The sequence below is a fragment of the Schistocerca piceifrons genome, chromosome 3 (genome assembly GCF_021461385.2).
Source record: "Schistocerca piceifrons isolate TAMUIC-IGC-003096 chromosome 3, iqSchPice1.1, whole genome shotgun sequence".
Classification (NCBI taxonomy): Eukaryota; Metazoa; Arthropoda; class Insecta; order Orthoptera; family Acrididae; genus Schistocerca; species Schistocerca piceifrons.
The window spans coordinates 479,713,838-479,741,728 of record NC_060140.1 but is presented as its reverse complement, the minus strand read 5'-3'; the positions used below and the strand labels follow the sequence as shown (position 1 = coordinate 479,741,728).

The following is a 27,891-nucleotide window of genomic DNA, read 5'->3' as shown; positions in this document are numbered from 1 at the left end:
ACCAACAGGAACGTCAATCTGTTCGCCCATCTACTCAACCATGATTTTTTTGGCAGCAGTAAATTAAATACTGCAGTCGGGCAGCCTGAGCATATATTAGAAAGCTTTTGTGCTGTTTTGTCACTTACCATGGTTCCATTTAATTAGGTACTGAAACAATGGAACCTAATTTCCCCTGTGAATACTAAGAGTCTTTTAAATATTGCCTCATGTCCACAGATATCAGATGGTATTATCTGTTTAATGAATATATGGTTTGGGTTGAAATGTGGCCCGTTAAGCTATATGGCGGCAAATGTCTACATGGTCAGTTGTGAACTATCACTAGAACACAAATATCCCATTATATGTAGCCACGTGTGATCACTGATCGATATCAGTTTCAAATTAAATTTTTCTTCACTATTCCACTTTTGTGAGTAGACACTCTTAGCTGCATCAAGCTGGAGCACCCAATCAGCCTGATGTAAAAGTTCTATATAAACACTCAATCAGCGACGTATTCAAAATAGATAGATCCTAAGATGTAAATATTGTAACTACTATAGAACTACTAATTGGATTTTGAAGAATGAAACCCCAAAAAAATTATTTTTCTAAGAACTATGATACTAGCAGCAGAAATTACTAATTTCTATTTGAACAAGCAAAGTTGATACCAGTATCTCAGTAATTAATATAGCTGTGAAAAGAGACTGTAATTTAGTGAGGAACTTTTCTCATTTAATTAGGGGTTAAAACACATTTATGAGATTTTAAATATGTATTTGAACTAAATGACACAAATATATAAATGACATAAACATATAAATGAAATTGGATGTCAATATGATTAAGCACAAACTTTGAGGTGCACTTATAGTACGGGAAACAGTGGGACAGATTGTGTCACTAAAAATTTCAGTAATGCACAAAGACATTACTCAACAATGCGAAATTTTATCTTCCTGTCATTTGCAAATCAGAGAGGGGAGATCACTTCTCAAGCCCTACCTGCACGTCTCACACATTTCTGTAAGTCAGATTCTCTTTTCATCGCACTAGGATTGATATAATACAATGGTAAATAAATTCATTATCAAGACAAGGATGCTGTAACAAATGCTATGTAAACAACAGGAGCTTTTAGACAAAACTAGATTCACACTGGGCGAATTATGACTCAGCTTTCCTAGACGGTATAATAAGAAACTCGAAGAAATGGTTTGATATCCAGTCTTATATAAGAGGTAAAAATCACACTGTACAAAACCAACCACATATTGCCCTTAAAAAAAATCATAACAGAAAACTTACTAATGTCTGTGAGCAGTTTATCAGGACCAGTAGCTCCTTTGAAGGCACTTGCTATCCACACAGCAGGGAATATTGCACTGTATTTGTCCCACAACTCTGGTGGTAAAGCGGCATTTATATCTGGTGTATATTTCCAAATGACAGGCTCTAACCACCGACCAACACCTGCCCTTCTAAGATCTTCCTCTCTTAGAGAGCGAAATTCATCATCCCACGTCAAAGGAGTCACGCTTGGATACCGAGTTTTCACATATCTAGAAGAAAAACCAATTATGTGTACCTCTTACGCCTACCATTTAGGGAAACACATACACACACAATGCTAAAGTAATAGAAGATTTTAGAAAGAAAATAAAGCACTAGAATATTACAGGAATGAAAGTTACCCTCTCTGTCATCAAGCCAGGATTTTAAGCCTATCTGCACTTTGCAAGTGTCAGTGTAAGTAATGGCTCTGAGCACTATGGGACTTAACATCTGAGGTCATCAGTCCCCTCAGTGTAAGTAATATTATCGAGAGAAGTGTCCCATTTCAATTAACAACAGAACATAACTTCGCTCTTAAAAATACATAGATATGGCTAAATTACTACACTGATAGAAAAATCACACACACACACACACACACACACACACACACACACACACACACACGGGGAAGTGGGAGGGGCAGTCATTTGCGAGGGAAGGAGGAGGAGATTTAATTTTTCTGGAAGGGGGAAGGGTGTGAAAGGAAGATTGTGTCACTGGGAAACATGTAGATGCACATAGCGAAGGTGACAGGCACTTACTTACGAAGGTAAGGGGATACAGTAGTAGAAGTAGTAGAAGTAGTAGTAGTAGTTGTGGTGGTTGTTTCATGCGTCTGTGGATCCCTGTAGCAAAAATACTACACATGTTATGGTGTTACACTTTAAGAACAAACAAATAAAATATAATTCATATATAAGAATTTACATGTTTATAGGTCAAATTTGGAAAAAGTGAGAGAGGGTCAAGTGGAATGTTGGATAAAAGTCTTACGCCTGAAGTAATTTAGGAAAAGCATGGAAAACGTAAATCAGGATTGCCTCACAGAAACTGGGAGCCTCCATCCTTCTGAATACAAGGCCAGAACAGTTAAAACATGGCAGTTTCACTGTGTTCACACATTACTGTTTTGTAAAGAAGTTATTTAATAAAGCAAAAAAAAAAAAAAAAAAAAAAAAATAGTGCTAAAATGTCTCTTCATTTCTCACTACAAATCACTGTACAAAGTACACACGCATTGTATCATAATATAACACTTCAAACCCCATCAGCTGATATCAAGGTCACAGCAACTTTATTTGATTTTCATTTTGTGCACCGCATTTCCCATTTACTAGCCTGAAAATTAACTCGGTGTCCCTCCATAATAGTGAGCTGTTGAGCTCAGAAAGATAAGATGTTAGCATTATACATTGCAGATCTCAGGAGTAAAGTTTGCCAAAAACTGAAGAAAAAAACATTATAATGCAAAAGTGTTGTGTCAAACAACACAGATGTTTTAATATTATTGTTTATTTGTGTTAAATATTTTACCAGTATCAGACAGTTGGGAGAAATATTCAGAAAATAAAAACTGGCCAAGGTGGAGAATCCAGAATAGCAGAATATAATAAATAAAAATTAGGACTAAACATATTCTAGGATGGAAATAATACACAAATATTAGGAAAAGCAACAACACACCTACAGTTGATTGATATGTGGGTTATACACACACTAACTAATTCTTAATTGAGATACCAGTCTTTTTCCATGTCAAGTTATATTATGCAGCACACAGTGATGAAAGAAAGTAAGCCGTCAAAGGTTAAAATAAGTAGAAAGTTAAATGACTGCCTTGGAGCATTGCCTTTCCCAGTGTCCTCATGACACCAAGCCCACTGCTTTCTTCTTAATCCTTTTGGCCAGTCACTAATATCAATATACAAGGGTGTACTGAAAAGTAATGTTCTGAATGTTTTATTCTGTTCTCAATATCAACTGAGGTATTACATGTCACGCATATTACCCGGTCAACTTTCCTGCGTCACTGGTGCAAATAGCAACCCTTCCTGCTAGAGGGCTCCAAGTTGCAGCAAGTAACATGGCAGTGTGTAACTTGGTCGGTGCATGAGAAAACGGAAAGCACAAATTCAAAGATTCTGCCCACACATGGAGCACCCTCTCCTTCAGCAGGACAATGCCAGACCACACATGAGTGCTGTGACATCTGCAACAATCTAATGCCTTGCATTCACTGTAACTGCTCTTCCTCCACACAGTTCTGACTTGGCCCCATCTGATTTTCATTCATTTAAAAAACTTGGAGAACATCACAAAGGACTTCACTTCAATAGTGATAAAGTGGTGCAAGCACACATGAGGTTGCGATTCCATCAACAAACTCACACAATCTATGGCTATTCTATCAACAAACTGGTATCTCATTGGGAGAAGTGTTTGTTGTGATGGTGACTACACTGATAGATAAAGATGTAAACATGAAGACCAAAGATGAAGAATGTTAATAAAGTTTGTTTCATCTAAAAAGCTGTAACAGTTTTCACACAAGAAATTCAGAGGCATTACTTTGAAGGATGCCCTCATATTTAGTGATAAGTTGTAAAAGCAGTCATAAAAGAAGTGTCAGAGACTGAAGCCCTATTAGAAAGACGTGGGGCTTGTACAGTACCCAGTGCCTCAAGTTAGCTAAAGCTAGATATTGACAGTACTGAGATCTTTGACTCACATTTAAGCATTCACTGAAAAGAAAAACAGACCTTGTAGGATGGGAGATGGTGTATCTGTAGTGACAGACAAGAATCTTTAACCACTTGGTATAGGAGGTGGTGGTGGTAGTTAGTGTTTAACGTCCCGTCGACAACGAGGTCATTAGAGACGGAGCGCAGGCTCGCGTTAGGGAAGGAAATCGGCCATGCCCTTTCAAAGGAACCATCCCGGCATTTGCCTGAAACGATTTAGGGAAATCACGGAAAACCTAAATCAGGATGGCCGGAGACGGGATTGAACCGTCGTCCTCCCGAATGCGAGTCCAGTTTGCTAACCACTGTGCCACCTCACTCGGTGGTCTTGGTACAGGAACTGAGTATATGTGGGCACAACAGTTTGGGCACAAATAACAATTATGAATGGCATAAAAGTTTTAGTTGGGTGCTACTATTGGCCACCAGACTCAGCTGCAGAAGTAACTAATAACATTCCCTAGTATGTATGCTTCCAAGTCATCTATAAATGTTGGAGATCTTAATTACCCACAACTGATTAGGAAAATAACAATTTTAGAAGTGGTTGATAAGACAGAACTTCCTGTGAGACAGTTGTAGAGGCTTTCTCTAGAAAAACTGGTTTAGCCTCCTACACATGATGGAAATACAGAAGACCTAGCACCAACAAACAGACCCATCCTCTTATAGAAAGCTCTCAGACTGGAATCAATCATCACATTGTAGTTATAGAAAAACTGGTGTCAAGGTACAAAAATATAGAAAAGGAAACGAAAAAGTCAATATGTTCATTAAAATGATGAGGAGAAGGTTGTCTCTTCTCAGGCAGGGTGTGAAAAAGTTTGATTCCGGCACTGAACACACAGGAACTGTGGTTCAAGTTCAGACAAATAATTGACGAAGTTACAGAAAAGAATGTACATAGCAGAATAACTGAAGATGGCAGAGATACCCTTTGGTATACAGATGACATCAGAAAGCTTCTTAAGAAATATTTCCAACTGCACAATAGATACATAGCATAAACTCTTAGATATGCAACCCTTGATAGCAGAAGGCACTTTATGAAGTCATCAATAACTACTGCAGCAAACATGTCATCACCAACTACCTCAAACTTCCACAAAATTTTGGTCATATGTTAAGGCTGTCAGTGGCACAGAACAAAAGCAGAAATGTTAAACTAGTGGGGTTGCTGGTAGGGGGAAAGAGATGGAGGGGGTGGGTGGGAGGGGGGGGGGGGGAGTTAATGGACTAAACAGCAAGTACATCAATTCCTCATTCAAGGAGGGAGGTTACTGAATACCAGGTGAGTACAAAAAGGGCTTCAAAGAGTGCAGGTTGAACATAGGACAAAGATAGGCCTAGGAACCATAGGTATTATATTAGTGAATTGCTAGCTGTGCTGGGAAAGCACCAGGCCTCTAAGCACTAATATAAAGAATGCAGGCTTTCTCGGCGAATCTCATTGATAAAATCTTCTTGAGTTGACAGCCGAGTCAATATGTTGTTTTCCAGCAACGTTTCAGCAAGTTTCTTACTTGCCTTCTTCAGGCGAAGTGTCGGGTTCATGTCTCGTCCAGATCTTTGTAGCCGCTGGACCATGGGCCTCTCTGCATCCTCGATGCCGGTCAGGCCAATCAGGCATGAGCGGAATTGGTTCAGAGCCACGGGCGTCGGGTCCTGGCGTCTCGTCTCGGTGCAGCCTGTTTATTCCATCTGCCGCCACCGACCTGCCTCCATCGGTGCGCTCTCGTCTCATTCTTAATAAATGTTGTGTTCCATGTGCTGCTGAGTTGGAAGCCACTCTCCCGATTGACCAGGTTATCACTGACCCATATCTCCACTGCCTATTTAATAATACAGTCCCAGAAACCTTTCGCTCTACACAGTCTCTTGGTTTCTTCAAATTGAAACGTGTGTTCTTCACTGGGCTGTGCTCCGCTACACACAGACCTGTACCTCAACACCAATAGCTGCCATCACCCAGCACAACAGAAAGCCATGCTCACTACTCTTGTCCGCAGAGCTCGTGACATATGCAACAAGGACAGTTTATCTACTGAGATTCAGCACCTGAAGAAAACCTTCCAGAAGAATGGATACACCGAAACGCACATTAGACGTGCTCTCAAGATGGACAAGAAGAAGAAGAAGAAGAAGAAGGAGAAGGAGAAAGACCTTCAGGAAGAAGAGAACAACAAAGGTCTGGCGTTCCTTCCGTATGCAGGGTCGCCCATGGCCAAGATTGCCGGGATACTGGAGAAGAACAAGATAAAAACTATCTTTCATCCTCCAGCAAAAATCATAACTATGCTGGGCTCAATGAAGGACAACTTGGGTCTAAGAACACCGGGTGTCTACAGTATTTCCTGTGAATGTGGGAAACAATATATTGGACAGACACAGTGTTGCATAACACAATGCATCTCTGAACATCTGAGAAGTGTCGGCCTCGGACAAAATGAAAAATCCGGGTAGCAGAGCACAACCTCAGTGATGAACACACATTTCAATACGAAGAAACCAAGAGACTGTGTAGAGCGAAAGGTTTCCAGGACTCTATTATTAAAGAGGCAGTGGAGATACGGGTCTGTGATAACCTGGTCAATCGGGATAGTGGCTTCCAACTCAGCAACATGTGGAAAAAAACATTATCAAGAATGAGATGAGAGCGCACTGATGGAGGCGGGTCAGTGGCGGCGGATGGAATAAACAGACCGCACTGAGAAAAGGCACCAGGATCCCACTCCCGCAGCCCCCCCCCCCCCCCCCACTATGCTTCGCCACGCCAATTCCGCTCGTGCCTGATTGGCCCAACCGGTGCCGAGGATGCAGAGAAGCCCGTGGTCCAGCAGCTATAAAGATCCAGACGAGACATGACCCTAACACTTCGCCTGAAGATGGCAAGTAAGAAACTTGCTAAAATGTTGCTGGAAAACAACACGACTCAGCTGTCAACCCGAGAAGATTTTATCATCACTAATATAAAGCACTGCAACTCAAATCATTACCGGTACTGAAAGCTGGCTGAAGCTGGAGGAAAGTTCAGTAACAATTTTTACAAAGGACCTAACAGTTTTCAGAAAAGATAGATTAAATACAATTGATGGTGATGTGTTTGTTGCTCTTAAAAATAGTTCGTCTCGTAGCAAAATTTTAGCAGACAGTTCCTGTAAGATTAGTATGGGTAGCAGTCATATTTGACAACCACAATAAATTAATAATTGGTTCCAACATTTGGAAAAGGAAACCACCTAATATTCTGCAAAATTGTATTTGTTTGGTCATGAACCAGATTTCGGCTTCTTTGACTACCATACATGACAACTGAATGTCACAAATACAGAGAAATATGATGTGTGACATACGTATTATTTGTACAGAAGATACAAAAAATGGAAAGAGTGTTTAAATCATAGGAGAACATTAAAAAATGTCACACAGAAATACTTAGGGGGTGGGGGTGGGTTGAAGTTTTTATGTGGAGATACATTTAACAACTGATTAGAAATGAGACGAATTTACAGTTTGAACCTAGAGGGTGTACACGCGGTCAAGGAGAAAAAATTCCTGGATTTTTCCCGGATCTCCCAGTTAAAAATAAATTTCTCCCGGGTGAAAATACGCTATTGCCATGTTAAGTGACAGTATACTTTCCCTCGGAACTGTAAAACTTATCCTTTGATAGGATATGGTTTTATACAGAAACGTAGAATTTCCCAGCACTTTAGAAAATGATACTCAAGGGGAAAAAAGATATTTCACATGTACGCAACATGTACGCTGCATATTTTCGTATTACTAAAGTATAAATTCGAATTCCATCAACAGGAAAAGTTAATGGTTTAAATTAACATACATAGTGTTGCTACAAGAAAAGCAAAGCAAATCTTTCGCATATATTTGTCTCTAAGATTAATAAGCTACAAGAAAAGCTAAGCTTTCACTTATAACGTTTATCTGTTTAGCGCATGTTACACTTTAATATACATCACACAAATACGCCAGGAAAATTTTTAATACCGACATAAATCTCTGATCTTCTGGGGTCGAAATTCTTCTAAATAGCTCATCATCAAAGATTTGATTTTTAAGAGAGACCAAACACTCTGTGATTTAAGAAATCCGTTGTACATTCTCGCACAGAGTTCATCTTGCATAAAAGGGAATTTACTCTGAAAATAATGCTTTCCTAACAACAATTCGCAATATTTTCCCATGACCTGTTAGAAATAGATTCATTTCAGCATTTGTCTGAGAGCGCCAGATAAGAGACGTCATCGCGCTTGCGTAGCTATGGTGATGTAGGAAGCCCATAAGATCGTACGTGTAAAACATTAAAAGAGCTTACATTATGTCATAAAAGAAACAAGACATCAGAGGATGCTCCAAGTGCGTCAGAATTTCGTTAACCATACTAAAATGCATAGTTCGCCTTACAGTGCAAATTGGTACGTCCAGATTCTCAATGACATAAGCCTCGATCAGATATGAAGCTTTTCAGTGTGGTTTTCGGGATGTAAATTTTCTTGGAGTACCAGTACTGTATTATCTCATGTTTGGTTCTTTATTATGGCATAATGCCATAAGTGCTAGAAGATGAAAATGTGCACCTGAAATGCAGCGAACAGTTGAAACTAGCCAATAGTGTGGAATAAATTGACTGCCTCAGCAGGAAAGCTTAATAAAAGCCAAATTTATTTATCAAACCAAAAAAAAAATAACTTCATTGTTGTGCAAGGCGATTACTGTTTGACTGTCAGAAAGGTGGAAATAAAATAAAATCTGAAACTAGTAACATAGTTTACTCTTCCGTAATTATGTGAATGTATTTTAATTCACTTGATAGCTCCCAGCCACAGAAATCCGTCTTGTTTTCATTTGACGTGAGAGCAGTAAATGAAAAGGAAACAGAAAAATCACTAAGTGTAAAAACGGGTTACGTGGAGACTACCCCCCCCCCCCCCCCCCCCCCAAACTATAACTCAGACTGCTCCGCGCATCAGAACATCAAAAACTAAGAAAAAATACTTTTCAAAAATAAAAGTATGCAGTGAGGTGCCACACATCTTCAAACAACATTGTTATACCGCACGTCACTATATTTCGCTCTGTAGCGCCTCTCCTGCTACCAGTCTGCCGGTTTGACATCCTGCCCACCCCCCACATTTTTTTTGTAACAAAAAACCTCGCAATTAATACTGGATAGGATTATTTGTAACCAAGAGAACAAGAACTCTTCAGAAAAACTGGACTCTTTATTGCCTATTAGCTAATAACTTGCTCTTCTGTGTGACATAAAATTAAATATAGGACACCTAAAACCAGTAGGGACAAGAGACAGGCAAGACAGTAGACATTTCTCCAATCCCTAGGTCCTAGTGATTTTTCTCTCTAATCTTGCTACAGCTTTACATGGAGTGCTTTCCTTTCTGCGAAAGGACTATTACCTCATCAAAAATTGTCAAACGTTTTGCTACATGAAAAATGGAAATGGGGTTGTCTAACACTGAAAAAGGTGTTAATAAAAATAGTACCCAAGACTGGTGTGGTTTCTCGATCTGATTACGTCTATTTTGTCACTGTGTACTGGAGAAAAGAAAATAGGCCTTTCTAATATTTCAGCACCAAATAAGCGAGACTGTTTTGGCAATAATGATTATTTTTATAATACATCAGAATATAATTCATGAAGTATCAATACGAAATACCTATTTGGCCTACTACAAGCAAAAAGCTTTACGTTAGGAAATAGTTTCACATTTCATTCATATGCTCCAGTTTCTCATGCACGAGATTGAAAAGTAGTAGAACGAAATTTTTGTATATTTTGGAATAGTCATATTCTTCCATAATTTGTGCGATGTCCCCGTTTCTTCTCCTTCCTCGTTCTGACAAACAGCCTTGTCATCACTAATTCTGTAACTATTCCTACCTCTGTCAAAACTCATTCTCCGGTTAATTTCACTAACCCTGCTACAATCACCAGTTTAGTTATCCAGTGATTATTCTCCGGTTAGGCACTATTACGTGTCCGTACAATGCGTTTTCCGCGCTACTCTCAGAATGGAACTTAAGCGGCTGCTAGCCGGGGTCGACCAGAGTGACCGAGCAGTTCTAGGCGCTACAGTCTGGAACTGCGCGACCACTACGGTCGCAGGTTCAAATCCTGCCTCGGGCATGGATGTGTAGGATGTTCTTAGGTTAGTTAGGTTTAAGTAGTTCTAAGTTCTACGGGACTGATGACCACAGCAGTTAAGTCCCATAGAGCTCAGAGCCATTTTTTTGCTAGCCGGGAACTACAACTGGCCCTGTCTCATGTAACGATCTGGTCAAAAGATTTCTGTCAAAATTTCACTTTCTTGGATACACTGAGAAGATAATATGTAATCTTTCTTACCTGTTAGTCGTTTATTTCCACTCTGGTAGTCTGAATCTATGGATTTCACTAGCAATTATAACAAGGCTGAACATTCGCAAACCGAATCAACCACATAAACAAGCAGCACTTGGCATTCACCGGTTCGGCTTTATTCCACTCAGCTCTTATAGCCCCGTCCCGTTTTGTCTGCAGGAAAGTTTATTTCTAGATGTGACGAGGATTCCCTTGGCAGAGACATCATGTACACTATGCACGCATTCAAAAATCAACTTATAATTCATTCAGAATTCAACTTAGAATGTGTTAAAAAACCAGCAGGGGAGCGTTTCAAAATCATATGAATAATGGATAGAACGATGCGCGCTGGATGCTTTATGAAACACGTCCCCCCCCCCCCTCCCCTCCCTCAAGAATATGAATTTGGCCCTCCCCCCAAAATTGCCGCCCGGTTCAGATACCCCAGTTTGCCGGTTGCTGCTACTGCTGCTTACACAACCAACAGCCACATTTCTGTAGCCAGAAGCGGGAGAAGGTACTACTCATATGCGACTCAACTGCGCATGTGCATGAGCCCGCTTGTAACTGCTTAAATGAATCTAATGTAAACTGTTGAGACGTCACGCTCATCGGAGGTAATTTGTTGTTATGAAGCATTGCATAGTCTTCCGAAAGCCTTTGACACATTTTGCTGTTGGCAGACGCTTGTAAAAGCGCTATGTTATTTTATATGAAGCATTTTCTTTGCAATTTAAGTTTTATTTTCGTTTTTTTCTCTCGCTCATGTTTTAATGCTGCAGTATTATTCTGCAGTAGCGGGATACAGTAATATCCTTTGTTAGAGTAACGGTTCTTACACTGAAAATTACAAAAATTTAACTGAAAACTAAAACAACGAAAAATTCCCGTAATTCTAAAAAATTCCCAGATTTTTCCCGGTTTTCTCCCGGATGAAAAAAATCCCGGGTTTTTCCCGGATCTCCCGGTTGTCCCGGGTCGTATACACCCTGACCTAACATTTCTAGTGAAAACTTAATTTTACAAAAGGAAAAAGAAAACTGAGTATGATCTTTAATATTAACCATTCTGTGTAATGTGTTTGTTGATTTCCAGTAGGGTCATTTTTTGCTTTTTTTTTTTAACAGAATGTAAAACTTAACACGTCACTACATATGAACGGTTTTCTGTTAAAAGATGATTGGATATAATACCGTTACATGATATGATGGTGTTTTTTATTTGTTCACTGACTTATCTTATGTGCAAATACAAAATAAATCCTGTAGAATTAACTGACACAATTGAAGCTACTCACAAGTATGTAAATAGAGGTTTACTTCCAATTTCAAAACAAGTATTAAAGTCAGTCTGATGGCCTAGCTATGTGATAACCTTTTAGTTCTGTATTATCTGAAATGTTCATGAACAATTTCGAGCAAATTTTCTTACAGAAAGAGTCAATTAACTGCAAAATTAAGTACTGGTTCAGATATGTGGATGTGGTGTGTTTGCGGACCAATGGCAGTAGACAATTAGATACATGAATACTACATTTAAACTTGCAACATAAGAAAAATCAGTTTACAATGGAACTGGCAGGCTGTCCTCTACAGATACAGTAATCCCTGCAACTACACAGCTACAAACATGCAGCTTTCCATTTGATGCTGCATTACCTCAAATCTTTTTATATTATCAGAATCAGCCCTTCAAAGAGAACTACAAACCACCAACCATGTCACTGACAGCACTGGCTATAATTCTGCCCTGTCTGATAATATACTACGAAAAAATGTCTGCTCGCAAAAATACATGTTCAAAGCCAGTGGTAGGTACAAAACATGGTCAGAAATTGTACTGTTGCTTTCTCTGAAAATTGTTTTGAGCAATTAGTGCAGGAGCTCATGGAAGTGAAAATTCTTTACAAAACCTGCTTGACCTCTTACCAACAAATAATCCCAAATAAATGAGGAGTATGACAAGCGATACAGGGATTAGTGACCACAATATTGTTGTTGCGAGACAATACTGTAACACCCAATCCAACGAAAAATAAGCTCAAAATAAATGTATTTCAAAACCACATAATCGTTTGCTTGATGCCTTCCTAAGAGACTGTCTCCATTTCCTCCAAACTAACTAGGAAAATGTAGACCACATGTGGCTTTAATTCAGAGAAAGAGTATCAATAGCAATTGAGAAGTTTATGCCAAATAAATTAATAAGAAACGGAACTGATCCTCCACAATATACAAAACATCTCGAGACAATTGCAAAAGCAATGAAAAAAGCATGCCAAATTTAAAAGAATGCAAAACCTCTACATTAGGTGAAGTTTTACAGAAATTTGAAATTTAGCATGGATTTCTATGCAAGATGCTTTTAATAGTTTCCACAATGAAACTCTGTCTTGAAATCTGGCAGAAAATCTAAAGATATTCTGGTTGTACATACAGTACACCAGCGACAAGACAAATGGTACCTTCACTGCACACTAATGGTAACGATGACAGTGCCACTAAACAAGATTCATTAAATATGGTTTTCCAACATTCCTTCATCAAAGAAGGTAAAGTAAATATTTCAAAATTAAAAAAAGAATTGAAGGAAACATGTTTAACTCAGAAGCAGATATCCTTGGTGTAGCAAAGCAACTCAAATCACTTAATAAAGACACGTAGTTGATGTAATAGTTGTGTGTTGAACAATCATATACTTGTACAAACAGTTGCTCATCGAAAGATCCATACCTAAAGACTGGAAAGTTACACAGTTCACATCAGTGCTCAAGAAAGTAAATAGGAGTAATCTGCTAAATTACAGGTCCATATCACATATCATACAGCAAATGCCAGGCAACATAATTTGAAACAGAAATTTATTTCTCTGTTGAAGAGGTTCAGCGTTACTGAAGACCTTCAAGGCCTTGACAATGGCCAACTGGAAATAGGAAAGAAGCTACATGGTGTGTATTTTAAACTGTGTCAATTTTTAAACAATGTCAATATCTACAAATCTCAGCATCTAGAAGTTGCACAGGAAAGGTAATGAATTAGTTTTGGAATATGATTGAGTGTAAAATTGATTAAAATATGAAAATATAAGCTTTTGACTATTTGTAATATACAAAATGAATCCTGTAATAGAAAGGAATGTTTCACCATGCAGAACTGAAATAAACGGGTTAGAGCAACTCTGTGTCAAGGCAATACAGTGTAGAAGTGTATGTGCTGTTAACGTAAATGGATAATATCATTGTTCTCATGCATGAAATGGCAGTAAATGTGGATTGGACACCATAAGGATATTATTTTCAGCATACGAATGAACCACGGACCTTGGCGTTGGCGGGGAGGCTTGCGTGCCTCAGCGATACAGATAGCTGTACCGTAGGTGCAACCACAACGGAGGGGTATCTGTTGAGAGGCCAGACAAACGTGTGGTTCCTGAAAAGGGGCAGAAGCCTTTTCAGTAGGTGCAGGGGCAACAGTCTGAATAATTGACTGATCTGGCCTTGCTGTGCTGGTACTGCGAACGACTGAAAGTAAGAGGAAACTACAGCCGTAATTTTTCCCGAGGGCATGCAGCTTTACTGTGTGGTTAAATAATGATGCCGTCCTCTTGGGTAAAATATTACAGAGGTAAAATAGCCCCCATTCGGATCTCTGGGTGGGAACTACTCAAGAGAACGTTGTTATCAAGAGAAAGAAAACTAGCATTCTACGGATCGGAGCGTGGAATGTCAGATCCCTTAATCGGGCAGGTAGGTTAGCAAATTTAAAAAGGGAAATGGATAAGTTAAAGTTAGATATAGTGGAAATTAGTGAAGTTCAGTGGTAGGAGGAACAAAACTTCTTGTCAGGTGAATACAGGGTTACAAATACAAAATCAAATTGGGGTAATGCTGGAGTAAGTTTATTAATGAATAAAAAAATAGGAGCGCGAGTAAGCTACTACAAACAGCATAATGAACACATTATTGTGGCCAAGATAGACATGAAGCCCATGTCTATCACAGTAGTACAAGTTTATATGCAGACTAGCTCTGCGGATGACGAAGAGATTGATGAAACGTATGATGAGATAAAAGAAATTATTCAGATGGTGAAGGGAGACAAAAATTTAATAGTCACGGGTGACTGGAATTCGATAGTAGGAAAAGGAAGAGAAGGAAATGTAGTAGATGAATACGGAACGGGGGTAAGAAATGAAAGAGGAAGCCGCCTGGTAGAATTTTGCACAAAGCATAACTTAATCATAGCTAACACTTGGTTCAAGAATCATAAAAGAAGGTTGTGTACATGGAAGAGGTCTGGAGACACTGGAGGCTTTCAGACAGATTATATAATGGTAAGACAGAGATTTAGGAACCAGGTTTTAGATTGTAAGACATTTCCAGTGGCAGATGTGGACTCTGACCACAATCTATTGGTTATGAACTGTAGATTAAAACTGAAGAAACTGCAAAAAGGTGGGAATTTAAGGAGATGGGAACTGGATAAACTGACTAAACCAGAGGTTGTACAGAGTTTCAGGGAGAGCATAAGGGAACAATTGACAGGAATGGGGGAAAGAAATACAGTAGAAGAAGAAAATGGGTAGCTTTGAGGGATGAAGTAGTAAAGACAGCAGAGGATCAAGTAGGTAAAAACACGAGGGTTGGCAGAAATCCTTGAGTAACAGAAGAGATAATTAATTTAACTGATGAAAGGCGAAAATATAAAAATGCAGTAAATGAGGCAGGCAAAAAGGAATACACAAGTCTCAAAAATGAGATAAACAGTTAGTGCAAACTGGCTAAGCAGGGATGGCTAGAGGACAAATGTAAGGATGTAGAGGCTTATCTCACTAGGGGTAAGATAGATACTGCCTACAGGAAAATTAAAGACACCTTTGGAGAAAAGAGAACCACTTGCATGAATATCAAGAGCTCAGATGGAAAACTAGTTCTAAGCAAAGAAGGGAAAGCAGAAAGGTGGAAGGAGTATATAGAGGGTCTATACAAGGGTGATGTACTTGAGGATAATATTATGGAAACGGAAGAGGATGTAGATGAAGATGAAATGAGAGATATGATACTGCGTGAAGAGTTTGACAGACCACTGAAAGACCTAAGTCGAAAAAAGACCCTGGGAGTAGGTAACATTCCATTAGAACTACTGACAGCCTTGGGAGAGCCAGCTCTGACAAAAGCCTACCATCTGGTGGGCAAGAGGTATGAGACAGGTGAAATACCCTCAGACTTCAAGAAGAATACAATAGTTCCAATCCCAAAGAAACCAGGTGTTGACACATGTGAAAATTACCAAACTATCAGTTTAATAAGTCACGGCTGCAAAATACTAATGCGAATTCTTTACAGTCGAAGGGAAAAACTGGTAGAAGCTGACCTTGGGGAAGATCAATATGGATTCTGTAGAAATATTGGAACACATGAGGCAATACTGACCCTACGACTTATCTTAGAAGATAAGTTAAGGAAAGACAAACCTATGTTTCTAGCATTTGTAGACTTAAAGAAATCTTTTGACAATGTTGACTGGAATACTGTCTTTCAAATTCTGAAGGTGGCAGGGGTAAAATACAGGGAGCGAAAGGCTATTTACAATTTGTATAGAAACCAGTTGGCAGTTATAAGAGTCGAGGGGCATGAAAGGGAAGCAGTCGTTGGGAAGGGAGTGAGACAGTGTTGTAGCCCATCCTCGATGTTATTCATTCTGTATATTGAGCAAGCAGTAAAGGAAACAAAAGAAAAATTTGGAGTAGGTATTAAAATCCATGGAGAAGATATAGAAACTTTTAGGTTCGCCAATGACACTAATTCTGTCAGAGGTGGCAAAGGACTTGGAAGACCAGCTGAACAGAATGGACAGTGTCTTGAAAGGAGGATATGAGATGAACATCAACAAAAGCAAAATGAGGATAATGAAATGTAGTCAAATAAAGTTGCGTGATGCTGTGGGAATTAGAGTAGGAAATGAGACACTTAAAGAAGTAGATGAGTTTTGCAATTTGGGAAGCAAAATAACTGATGATGGTCGAAGTAGAGAGAATATAAAATGTAGACTGCCAATGGCAAGGAGAGCGTTTCTAAAGTAGAGAAATTTGTTAACATCAAGTATACATTAAGTGTCAGGAAATGTTTCCTAAAAGTATTTGTATGGAGTGTAGCCATGTATGAAACTGAAACATGGACGATAAATAGTTTGAACAAGAAGAGAATAGAAGCTTTAGAAATGTAGTACTACAGAAGAATGCTGAAGATTAGATGGGTAGATCACATAACTAATGAGGAGGTATTGAATAGAATTGGGGAGAAGAGAAATTTATGGCACAACTTGACTAGAAGAAGGGATCAGTTGATAGGACATGTTCTGAGGCAGCAAGGGATCACCAATTTAGTATTGGAGGGCAACGTGGAGGGTACAAATTGTAGAGGGTGACCAAGAGATGAATACACTAAGCAAATTCAGAAGAATGTAGGTTGCAGTAGGTACTGGGAGGAGATGAAGCTTGCACAGGATAGAGTAGCACGGAGAGCTGCATCAAACCAGTCTCTGGACTGAAGACCATAACAACAACAACATCACTGATGTTGATTTGCAGTAAGATTTTGGAACACATGCTCTGTTCAAACATTATGAATTACTTTAAGAAAATGATCTATTGACTTGCTGTCATCACGATTTCGGAAAATGTTGTTCTTGTGCAGCACAACTACCTCTTTATTCTCATGAAGCAACAAGTGCCATTAACAGGGGATCTCAAACTGATTCTGTATTTCTAGATTTCCAGAAGGCTTTTGGTACTATTCCTCACAAGCAAATTCTAATCAGATTGTGTACTTATGGAGTCTTATCTCAGATGGGCAACTGGAGCTGTGGTTTCTTGACAGAATTGTCACAGAGAGCTATCAACTAAAGGAGCAATATCCAGCATTCCCCATGGATTTGTTATAGGCCCTGCGCTGTTCCTAATCTATATAAATGATTAAGGAGACATCCAACATTTTTTGTACATGAAGCACATCATTTACTGTCGTGTAAAGTCATCAGAAGATCAAACCAAATTGAAAAATGATTTAGACAAAGTAATAAAAAGTTTTGGTTACACAATAAATCATACAAATCTAAAGGTCATAAATTCAACTAAATTTTAGGGATTACAATTATGAATAACTTAACTTGGAGTGATCATATGGATAATGTTGTGGGGAAAATGAGTCACAAACTCCATTTTATATGTTAGAACTCTCAGAAGAAGCAACAAATTCAGTAATGAGATGGTCTACACAATACACTTGTCTGTCCTCTGCTAAGATATTGCTGTGAGTTATGGGATCCTTACCAGATAGGACTGACTGAGGACAGTAGAAAAGTTCTGAGAAGGGCAGCTCATATTGTATTATTGCAGAATAGGGAAGACAGTGCCACGGATACAATATGCGAGCTGGGGTGGCACTCATTAAAATAAAGATGTTTTCATTACGGCGAGACCGTTCCACAAAATTTCAATCTCCAACTTTTCACCCAAATGCAAAAATGTTTTGTTGGCACCCACCTACATATTGAGAAATGATCATCATAATAAAATAAGAGAAATTAGATCGTGCACGAAAAGATTTAAGTGTTTGTTTTTCCATCATGCTGTTCGAGAGCAGAATGATGGAGAATACTTGAAGGTTATTTAATGAACCTCCAGCCTGGCACTTCAGTACGAGTTGTAGAGTAGTGTAAATGTAGCCGCAGATAGTCCATCAGGAGTTAGCGACATCAGTCAGAAACTTGACTGAATTTTGGCAGTATGGTAACATGGAGGCACTGAAAGCAATATTGATGTCAGAGATGAAAAGTAATTTAAAAGTAGGTAAAAGTACGTGGGCTGGACCGATCTGCACAGGTCAGGAAGTAGGTGAGGGCTCCCCAAGGACTCATTTGCAGTGAGAGGTATCTCCGCCACATCTGACACCTCTCGTGGTGTACAATGCCTCTCTTCTAATGTCTGCTACTGGAGTTTGTTGAGCATCCTGTGACACCCTGATGCCAACTAAACAAACCAGTGATGAAATGTGTCACTTCCTGTTGGATCTTCTCTACCTTTTCTATCAGTCCTACTTGGTAAGCGTGCCACATTGATGAACAATAACCCAGAATCAGTTGAACGACCACCGTATGAGCCACTTCCTTCATGGATGAGTTGCATTTCCTTAGAAGAATTCAGAAGTCCATGATTAGCATAGAGAATGAGAAGGAGAGGGCATTCCACCAGTATGTGAGGTAAGGTCTGTATGAATCCAAAACCACTATGTGGGGATGGCTATTACACAAGATAAAACTATGGGTTATCTGGTGCGACTTACGCAGAGGCATCGTAGAACAATGGATTCCTTCTGGGAGGAGTGGAAGGGGAAGCTCATGCAGCCATAGTCTCCTCGACAGTGTGGAGTTTATTAGAGAGAGCGGTAGCCCTCCAGATGTTGTTCCATCTCCAAGAGACTACATGCCTTAACTGCAAATGCAATTCTGTACCTGGAATCATCAAAGTGAATTTTGCACACATAACTGCTTTGGGCACAATTAAAGTCAGAAGAAGATTGTGAGTAGTAGATATCACAGGGTGACAAAGTATTATCAATCAACAGCCTGGAGAATGCTCATTGAGTCACTACACATTAAAATTTGGTTGAGAGAGGTCTGTTAAGTATAATATAGGGCTCTGTTAATGGCCATCAGCTCCACCATAAATACACTACATGTTCCTCGCAGCAAATGTTGTTCCTGACAGACATGAAATGTAAAAGTGTATCCCATCCTATCCATGGTTTTAGTGCTATCAGACTAAATGCCAACAGCATACTGAGACTACTGAAGAACTAAAAGGGTTGTGGGAGCTACTGACACTTTTGGTCCATGGAATATATCTGTCGTAATTTGTCGTATGGGCACTAACCAAGGAGGAGTGGGCGGCCGAGCATCTCTCAGCAAAATCCAAATGGGGAGGTCTAGTGTAAGGTGGTCAATGCCTCTTGTATGAAAAAAGAATTCAATAAGTGATATTGTATGGTAGTTGCATAAGTGAGTAAGAGTTGGTATCAACAGAACTAAAGATGTAAGATTACTCCTTCAGCAAGGACACTGCCTATAGAACTAGTCTGGAAGGCACCAATACTGGGTCCAATACATTCAAAGCCAAAGGTGCCACTGACCCATAAACCTAGTAACAATAGTCCAGTCAGGAAAAGACCAAGGAGTAGCGTGATCTACACTACAAGAGATTTGGGCAATGAGACAGAGAGCATTAAGCTCTCACATTCAGTTAGTCTTAAGTTGACAAATAAGGGGCAACCATGTAAGCTTTTTATCAAAGAGGAGTAAAAAAAAAAAAAAAAAAAAAAAAAAAAAAAAAAAAAAAAAAAAAAAAAAAAAAATCGGGACTATGCAACAATATCCAAGCACTAGGTAACCAAGTACAGTTCTGGGTCAAGGTGAACCATAGGGGGGAGGGGTTCGTTGCAAACCCAAACAGGAAAAAGGGAGGGAAAGTTGTCAGATTAAAAATGGTCATCTCAACATACGTAAATGCACTGCCCAGAGGTAAATAAACATTACAAATGGGGATCACTGGGGTCATTCGCACTTACACTGCTATTGCTTCCAGTGTGGTACAGAGAGATATCCACTCACTGACGATGTCTCCGTGAACCCACGCACATGCACCATGCACACACACACGCGCGCACGCACACCACCACCACCACCACCACCACCACCACCACCAGGTGCTCTCAAGGGGCAGTATGAATCCGATCAAAGGCATGGTATTCTTGAAGGGCTGGAGAATGGTCACCAGGAAAATGCGTTTTTTGGAGGCGGCAGATTGCAGAACAGAAGAGCATTAACAGTTGTAATTCTGCAGGTGAAAGTAATATCCACTGCAGTTCCATTGAATGATCACATTAAGAGCATCCTGGTTAGATATGAAGGGCCAAAGGGACTGTCAAACATCAGGATCACTGCCCGTCACTTGTGGGGCTGGAACAACATCTAGGAACAGAGTTTCTGAATCCAATAGCTCAATGGCTTGGGGGAATCAGGAGTCTCTGAAGTCATCAGATTTCTTCTTTTTCTCTCTAACTGCTTTAGAGGATCGGAACTCTTACAAGGGCTTATTTGTTGTACAGGCAGGAACTGAAGAGACATAGGAAGCCCTGTAATTCATAGTCTGTGGTGCATCCAGCTATTGGCTGAAGTTGGGGGTCACTGGTCTGCAGATTTCCACAGAGAAAGTTCTCTAAAGGGAGCCCTGACACCAGCAAGATGCCATAGGAGGATGACACTTCTCCAGCCGAGTGCATGGATTCAGTGTTGCAAAAGATAATGCTACAGGAACTACAAGATGGGAGTTTGTATGTCCCCCATGGGACAATTTACTTGCGACTATCCCAAGTCAAGGGGATGCAGAAAATAAGTTCTGGCAATGACCAGGCCATGGGAGTGGCAAAACATGATTCAATTGGATGTGATAAAAGCAGTAGTACTTTTTCAGGCTTCAAAATAAGAGAGGCAATCAAAGACCTTAAGTTCCTGGATTTTATATTCATTAATAGAGTAGCACACTTTGGGGGCAGAAGAGGATGATTGTCCGCAACTGACATAGAATGGTGGTTGCTCAGATGGTGACTTTTCATGAAATGGCCGAACGCAGTCTCCACAACCTTAACTGTTTGTGCAGTAGGAAGACATATGCCCAAAGGGATGACATTTATAGCACCACATCTTGGACTGGAAAACACAGCTCCAAATCACTTCCTCACAAAAGTGAGAACAAAGACTGACTAAGATTTCAAACTTGTTGTCTGATGGGTCACAATGTACACGACATACAAACCTCTTACTTCTCCAAGTTTTCACATTGAAAAATTAAAACTTTTACCACATTCAGACTTTGATGGTGTGTTATGGTAACAGGTGTGTCATGAGTTGTGCTTTTTTTGTGGATTCACAGTTTTAATTCAGAAAGAACCATTTTGTAATTTAATGGAGGAAGAGATTACTCAAGACCTATTTTGGATACTGTTGTGTCGAGGCCTTGCACCTACTCAACCACAATGACACAGATGTGTTATGTGGGCATGAACCTTGAAGTGGACAGCTCTTCTGATGACAGATATGGGATTTTCACACTACGTCTGGCTACCAGGCAGTAACCCAGGCACAGCTAGAGGCCACTGGCTCCATGGACCATTTCTCCTCCATGGGCCTTATCATCGAAAATAACATCTGCCATATTCTGGTGCTCGGGGTGCGTGTAGGCCAGCGCTTGGGCTACACTGAAGCAGTTCATTCTGATTAATTTTCCTGGGCCATATGCTGATTGCGAAAGCATTCCCACAATCAGGATTTCCCTCTGAGTCACCACTACGATAATGGTGATGGCACCATCCACATCGACCTTTGCTTCCAGAAGCTGCCATTAACGGACCCACACCATTTGTGGCCTCTACACTAAAGAGACATGGTCTTCGACCCCATGACCAGCAACTGGACTTTGTTTTTGGATTGTCAATATGCTGGACTATAATTTTTGCATGTCCCTTTCTGACTTTGTGGCATGCTTAGTGTATGGACATTGGCCTTTGTAGCTTTCAATTTACTGTGGCATTTTCAGGCCTTCTGCCTTCAGATATTATTATCATTCTTTCAGTATTCAAGAAGTGACTTGTCCTCAGTTGTTGTGTTCCAAACTAGCTCCCATTGGAGAAGACCGTTTAACAGTGATACGATAAACTTCACATTCATTTTACACCTTGGTATTTTTCCTGTGCCACCTTTGGGGGACTTACTAGTTCGCAACGAGGTATTATTTTGCAAGTCATTGTCTCATGTCTGTGCTCTGACCCAGGTAGACAATGTTTTGGCACATATTCTTCCACTTGCAAGTATGCTTATTGTCACATTGCTTCAAGCGTGATGGAACCAGTGGATGTTTCTGCCCAGGTGGTGCTACTGCTCCAGCAGATGCAACACACCCACGAGTTCCTGACCGAGCGGCTGGTAACCATCTCCATGTCTCTTCTGGAGCTCTCCAGGGTTGACTCCAGGATCAAGGGCTTCCTGATGGTGTCCCCAATGTTCCAGCAGTTCGACAAGAACATCGAGCCATGGGTGAACTACACTGCTTGCATGAGACACTTCTTAGCCCATGGCATCACAAGTGATATGGACTAGTGCATCTTCTTTCTGATATATGCGGACCCAGATGTTTACTGCCATCTGCAACAACTTAACCAGAAGTGGAAGCCCAAAAGTTGAAATCCAGCTTGGTAGATTACTGTTGACTGCGAAGTGCATGTGGCAGCTGTGTGGCAGAAGTTTTTTTTTTTTTTTTTTTTTTTTAAATTCCAGGAACTGAAAGGACAGTTTTACCACAAATGGATCATCCACCTCCAGGATTGATATCACATCTGCTGTTTACAGTGTATTAACCCTCAGTGCATTTTGTGTCTTCCTCGATCTGGGACATGATTCTTGTACATGCTCCCAATGAAGGACTGTACATGGATCTCCTTAAATTGAAGGACCCTTCTTTTAGAAACATGTCTCCCCATTATCAGAGTTTTTGAACAGTCTCTAAGATCATCAGCCACCCTGTGGGACTTATCATAAGTGTTTGCCACCCCACCAACATGTCGCATTCAGCTCCAGGTCATTCCCATACAACCAGGTTGGATTCACACAGTGCAGGCAAAGACTCAGTGGCCAGACAGTTCCCTTCCTGAAGTCAGTGTTTTATTAGTCACCAGAGACACCAGTCTCACTATGGGTGCGCCAAGTGGACCTCTTGTGGAAAATGCAGAAGTGTGAAAAGCAGCTATCAAAATGAATGCCAATGGTGTACGTATGGACCCCTCAGGTGCTGGGGTGAACAACAGGGTGGATCTGTTGCTGGACATTCCTACATTCAATCTGTCCTTCCCCACTCAGAGTTACCTCTACTGCTCCCAGTAGCTATCAATAATGTGCCTATCGAGCTGAAGACATGGGGTCCTCCATGACCATTATACATTGGCAGTCTTACTATTTTGTTTGATCCCCTCCCCACCAAACCTTTTGAAACTCTGCTGTGCAGCTACAGCAATGTCATCATTAAATACAATGGCCAATTTACAGTGCAAGTTACAGTACCATTCAACCACCCTCACAGCCAGAATTTTGGTTGTTGACACTCCCGGGCCATCAGTCTTGGTCCTGGATCTGTTGAACACTCTTGGCTTACAGAGACACACAACTCCGCATCCTTTCCCCCCCCCCCCCCCCCCTCCACCAAACATCATATCACTGGGCGCCATCCCCCACCTAAAAGACCTCTTTTCCAACTTAAGCTCAGTGTTCACACAACCCTCCACAAGTTTCAAAGATTTCAAGGCACATGTGGCTCTTCTCCCATCAGCAACACTGAAGTTTTTCAAAGCCAGAAATGTTCCCTGTGCACTGAGAGAACTTTGGCTGGAGCTTCTGCAGTTGAAGAATGAGGGTATTCTCACTCCCATTCCCAACAGCCAATGGACCACCCCAACATCATCATAGAAAAACCAAATGGCACACTGCTCATCCGTGGGGTGTTCAAGGCAACCATTAATGCCCAAACTATCACAGACACTTCTCCTATTCCCAAGATAGAGGACACAATGACCCGCCCCGCAGGCGGCAAAGTGTTTGCCAGACTGACCTCTGTGGTACATATCTTCGCCTTCTGTTGGCCAAGGATTCCCAATGCTTCTTGGTGATCAATACTCCTTTTGGACTGTTTCAGTATAACAGTCTTCTGTTTGGCATTTGCTCTGGCAATTTTCCAGCACTAGCACAAGTACCTCACCCACAGCATGCCAGCCACACCAAACTATTTAGACAACATTCTCATTGGAGGCAGGAACACACAGGACTTGACTAACAAGCTGCATGCACTGTTCATGGTCCTCCAACAGGCCAACCTCAAATTTAATAAAGACAAGTGCTATTCACCAAGTAAAATACTTGGTTCACATCTTTAGTGCATCAGCCATCTGCCCTACCCAACAGTATACTGAGGCATTACAAAAACTTTCAGCCCCCATCAACACCAGCCAGCTGAAATCAGTGTTGGGGTAGCTCAATTATTATCATAAATTTACTCTGCATGCAGCATCCATTGCAGAATGATTACACCACCTCCTGCACAAAAATGTTCACTGGATGCCAGCATGTGATAAAGCCTTCTGAGTCTTTAAACAGACCCTCCTCTGCCCCACTTAAAACACAATGTACAACCACACCAAGTTCTTAATTTTGGCAGCTGATGCATTGGACTATGGGTTGGGGGCAGTCCTTTCACGTGTGATTGATGGGGCACAACAAATTGCATTTGTGTCTAAGACACTCTGCTGCACAGCACACCTACAGTCTGATACAAAAAGAAGCCCTAGAAAATACATTTGGTCCAAAAAAAGTTTGTGACTATGTCTAAGATTGCCATTTCATACTTTTCACAGACCAAAAGCCCTTACTCCCCCCCCTTCAAAGCGTCAGCAACTATATCGAACAAAAGAGTGTGTCGCCTTTAGTGATGGGCTCTGACTTTCAGTACCATTCAAAAACCCGAAATGGTAATGCTGACCACCTCTCGCCTCTGCATTTGACACAGATCCCAAAGTCTTCTTCCACCTAAACATTGCCGCCGAGGTAGCCTTGGCCAGCCTTACAACGTATGCCAAACTCGTCATACGCCACACCCTCGAGGACCCAGTGCTCCAAGAGGTACTCCACTTGGTACAACACAGTTGGTTGTCAGAGAGCAAGCAGCTGCGACATCCAGAGCTCCAGGCCTACTGGTACTGCTGGATCAGACACTCCACCCTCAACGATGTGCTTCTGCTCCAGGATGACAACAGCCAGCCATGATCCCAGCAGTCCTCCTGCAATGCATCTTTTACCTCCTGCACATCGGGCACTAGCCTGTTGTGCCCATCAAGTTCCTGTCCTGCCAACGTGACCACTGACACAGCATGGATGCAGTGATCACCCACATGGTTACTTCTTGCCCCACCTGCCAAAGCAAGCAGGCCACCTCCTCTACATTGTTTTTCCTTGGCCAAATACTTCTGCCCACTGGTCGCAGCTACATCTGGATTTCATGGATCCCTTCCTGGCGTACTCCTGACTAATCATCACAGAAGCTGGCAGTGACCTCTCTCACTTGTCTATCACATAAACAGAGCATTCAAACACTGCCTGGCATTTTCTCAACTGAAGGGCTCTCAAAAATTATCATCACTGATAACAGCCCTCAATTTGCCTCCATGGAATTCTCTGCTCTCTGTGGTACAGTGCTGATACATATTGCATCCTTCCGCCCTGCTTCTAAGGGTCAAGCCAAATGCCTTTAAATCCCAGCTGTTCAAGCTCTACTATCATCACCCTTTCAATGAGGCCCTTACACTCTCTCTGGCTTCCTATCACTTCCTATCATTCCACTCCCCAGGACAGGTCAACACAGTAGAAAAACTCCTGGGTGACCACACTGGCTGCAATTATCTATCTTCCAACTCACCAGCATCTACCCCTTCTCTCAGCAGTCCAGCACCACTATTTATCTCTCCAATCCCTTGTCTTCACCAAAGACCACCAGCATTGGTTCCCTGGGATCGTTTCCTATCTTCTGGTCTGGACTAGGTCTAAGGTGACACTTCAAGATGGCACAGTACGCTCTAAGCACATTTATCAATTGTAGCCTTGCCGTGTTCCTCTACTTAGGTCATCTTTTGTTCCAGAAGGGGGACGGGAAGGGGGGAGGTGTCCCTCCATGAAGCCCGGTATGGACAATGCTGGCCCATCTACCTCCAGCCTGCAGCCAGCTCCCTCGTGAGGGGGCCCTCAGCTACACCAAACAACGAAGCAGCACCAATGCCAATGAGGGTGGACCCCAGCCCCCAAGCCATGTTGGCTGCCAGTGGGGATGCAACCCCTTCCAAGGATGTCAAGATGTGTTACCACCTCTCCTTCCCTTCAGGGGTATGCTGTGTCAAGGCCTTGCACCTATTCAGCCAGCAACCAACAACACAGATGAGTTATGCTTGCATGGACTTCACAGGGGAAAAGTCTTCAGATGACAAACAAGGAGTGCCTGCCCTCCACCTGACCACCAGATGGCAGCCCAAGTGCCGCCAGAGGTCACTTGTCCTGCAGACCTTCTCTCCTCCACAGGCCACGACTGAAAGTAGTACTTGTACTACCTTGGCACCCAGGCTAAACTCTAGCAGTTCACACCAGGTGAGTTTCCAGAGCTGAGCTGATTGTGAAAGCATATCTACAATCAGGATCTCACTATGGAGCTGCAGCTATGACACTGATGCCATCCATCCTCTCATGACTAATTTTTGCATGTCCCTTCCAGACTTTGGTCATGGCGTGCTTAGTGTATGGGAAATGGACTTTGGAACTTGCATTTTACTGTGACATTTTCAGGCATTCAGGCTTTAAGTCCTATTATTGTTCTCCCAGTATTCAAAAAGTGACTTGTTTTCAATTATTATGTTCCAAACTAACTCCCGTCAGAGAAGAGTGTTACAATAAACTTCACATTAGTTTTATACCTTGTTATTTTTCTTGTGCTGCCTTCAGTGGACATATTAGATATTGTCTAGAAACGCCATTGGCTTAGTAAATACAAAGGACCCTCCATCTGTTCAGATGCAAACCAAAAACTGATGGAAGTTAGATTCTGCAGTTCATTTGATTTTGCTTGCCTCCAAGGGTGTGGCCAAGGAAGGAATGTTTGTGGGGTAATAATGACACACAGTGAAGCATTCAACCGTGCTTGAAGATACTGTCGGACTCTCACAATCACCAACTGTTAAGTTTGGTCTTTCTACTGCACAAAATATATGTCATATGTCACCTGCTCCAAATTAGGGCCCTCTCCAAGTGTGCCACTCAGAGCAATGACCATCTGTCTCTATGGTCATTACCCAGAGTTTCGATGTCCCCAAAGGAACAGGCACCTAATCCTTGGGATGCATAGGGAGGTGACAGCTCAGATATCAATAGTGTGTTCCCTGCATAGTCACAAGGTTATCACCATATGACTCCCCACATGGACTGCCTACCATTCTGAGTATTGGGTGATCTTCCCTGGGAGGTCCGCACTTCTGTGAAAACCTTTGCAAAAATGTATGACAAATCTGGATGTGGTATTGATGAAAATAATTCATGCAGGATAAACAAAGTGAGAATAGCCATGATCAGTGCCCAGCAAACAAGATAGCTTACAAACAGGAAACTATCCTAAAGACCAAGTCTGAGAAAGGATATAAAAAGAGGATATGGGTGCAGCACTGGAAAGGAAAAGGTACTGCAGTGGTTTGGGGCACCTTGCTCACCAAACATGTAGTCTTAAAAGTTATAAGCACCCATAGGGTTTTAATAA

At 41.2% G+C, this 27,891-nt stretch overlaps 1 protein-coding gene across 1 annotated transcript in view; it reads right to left on the bottom strand.

Annotated features, from left to right (window-relative positions):
• The window catches only part of LOC124790054 (hexosaminidase D-like), a 187,509-nt gene that overhangs the window by 129,186 nt on the left and 30,432 nt on the right, over window positions 1-27,891 (bottom strand). The window contains exon 3 of the mRNA XM_047257613.1: window positions 1,297-1,550. Coding sequence (XP_047113569.1) covers window positions 1,297-1,550 — 254 coding nt within the window. The remainder of the gene's footprint in view (window positions 1-1,296; window positions 1,551-27,891) is intronic.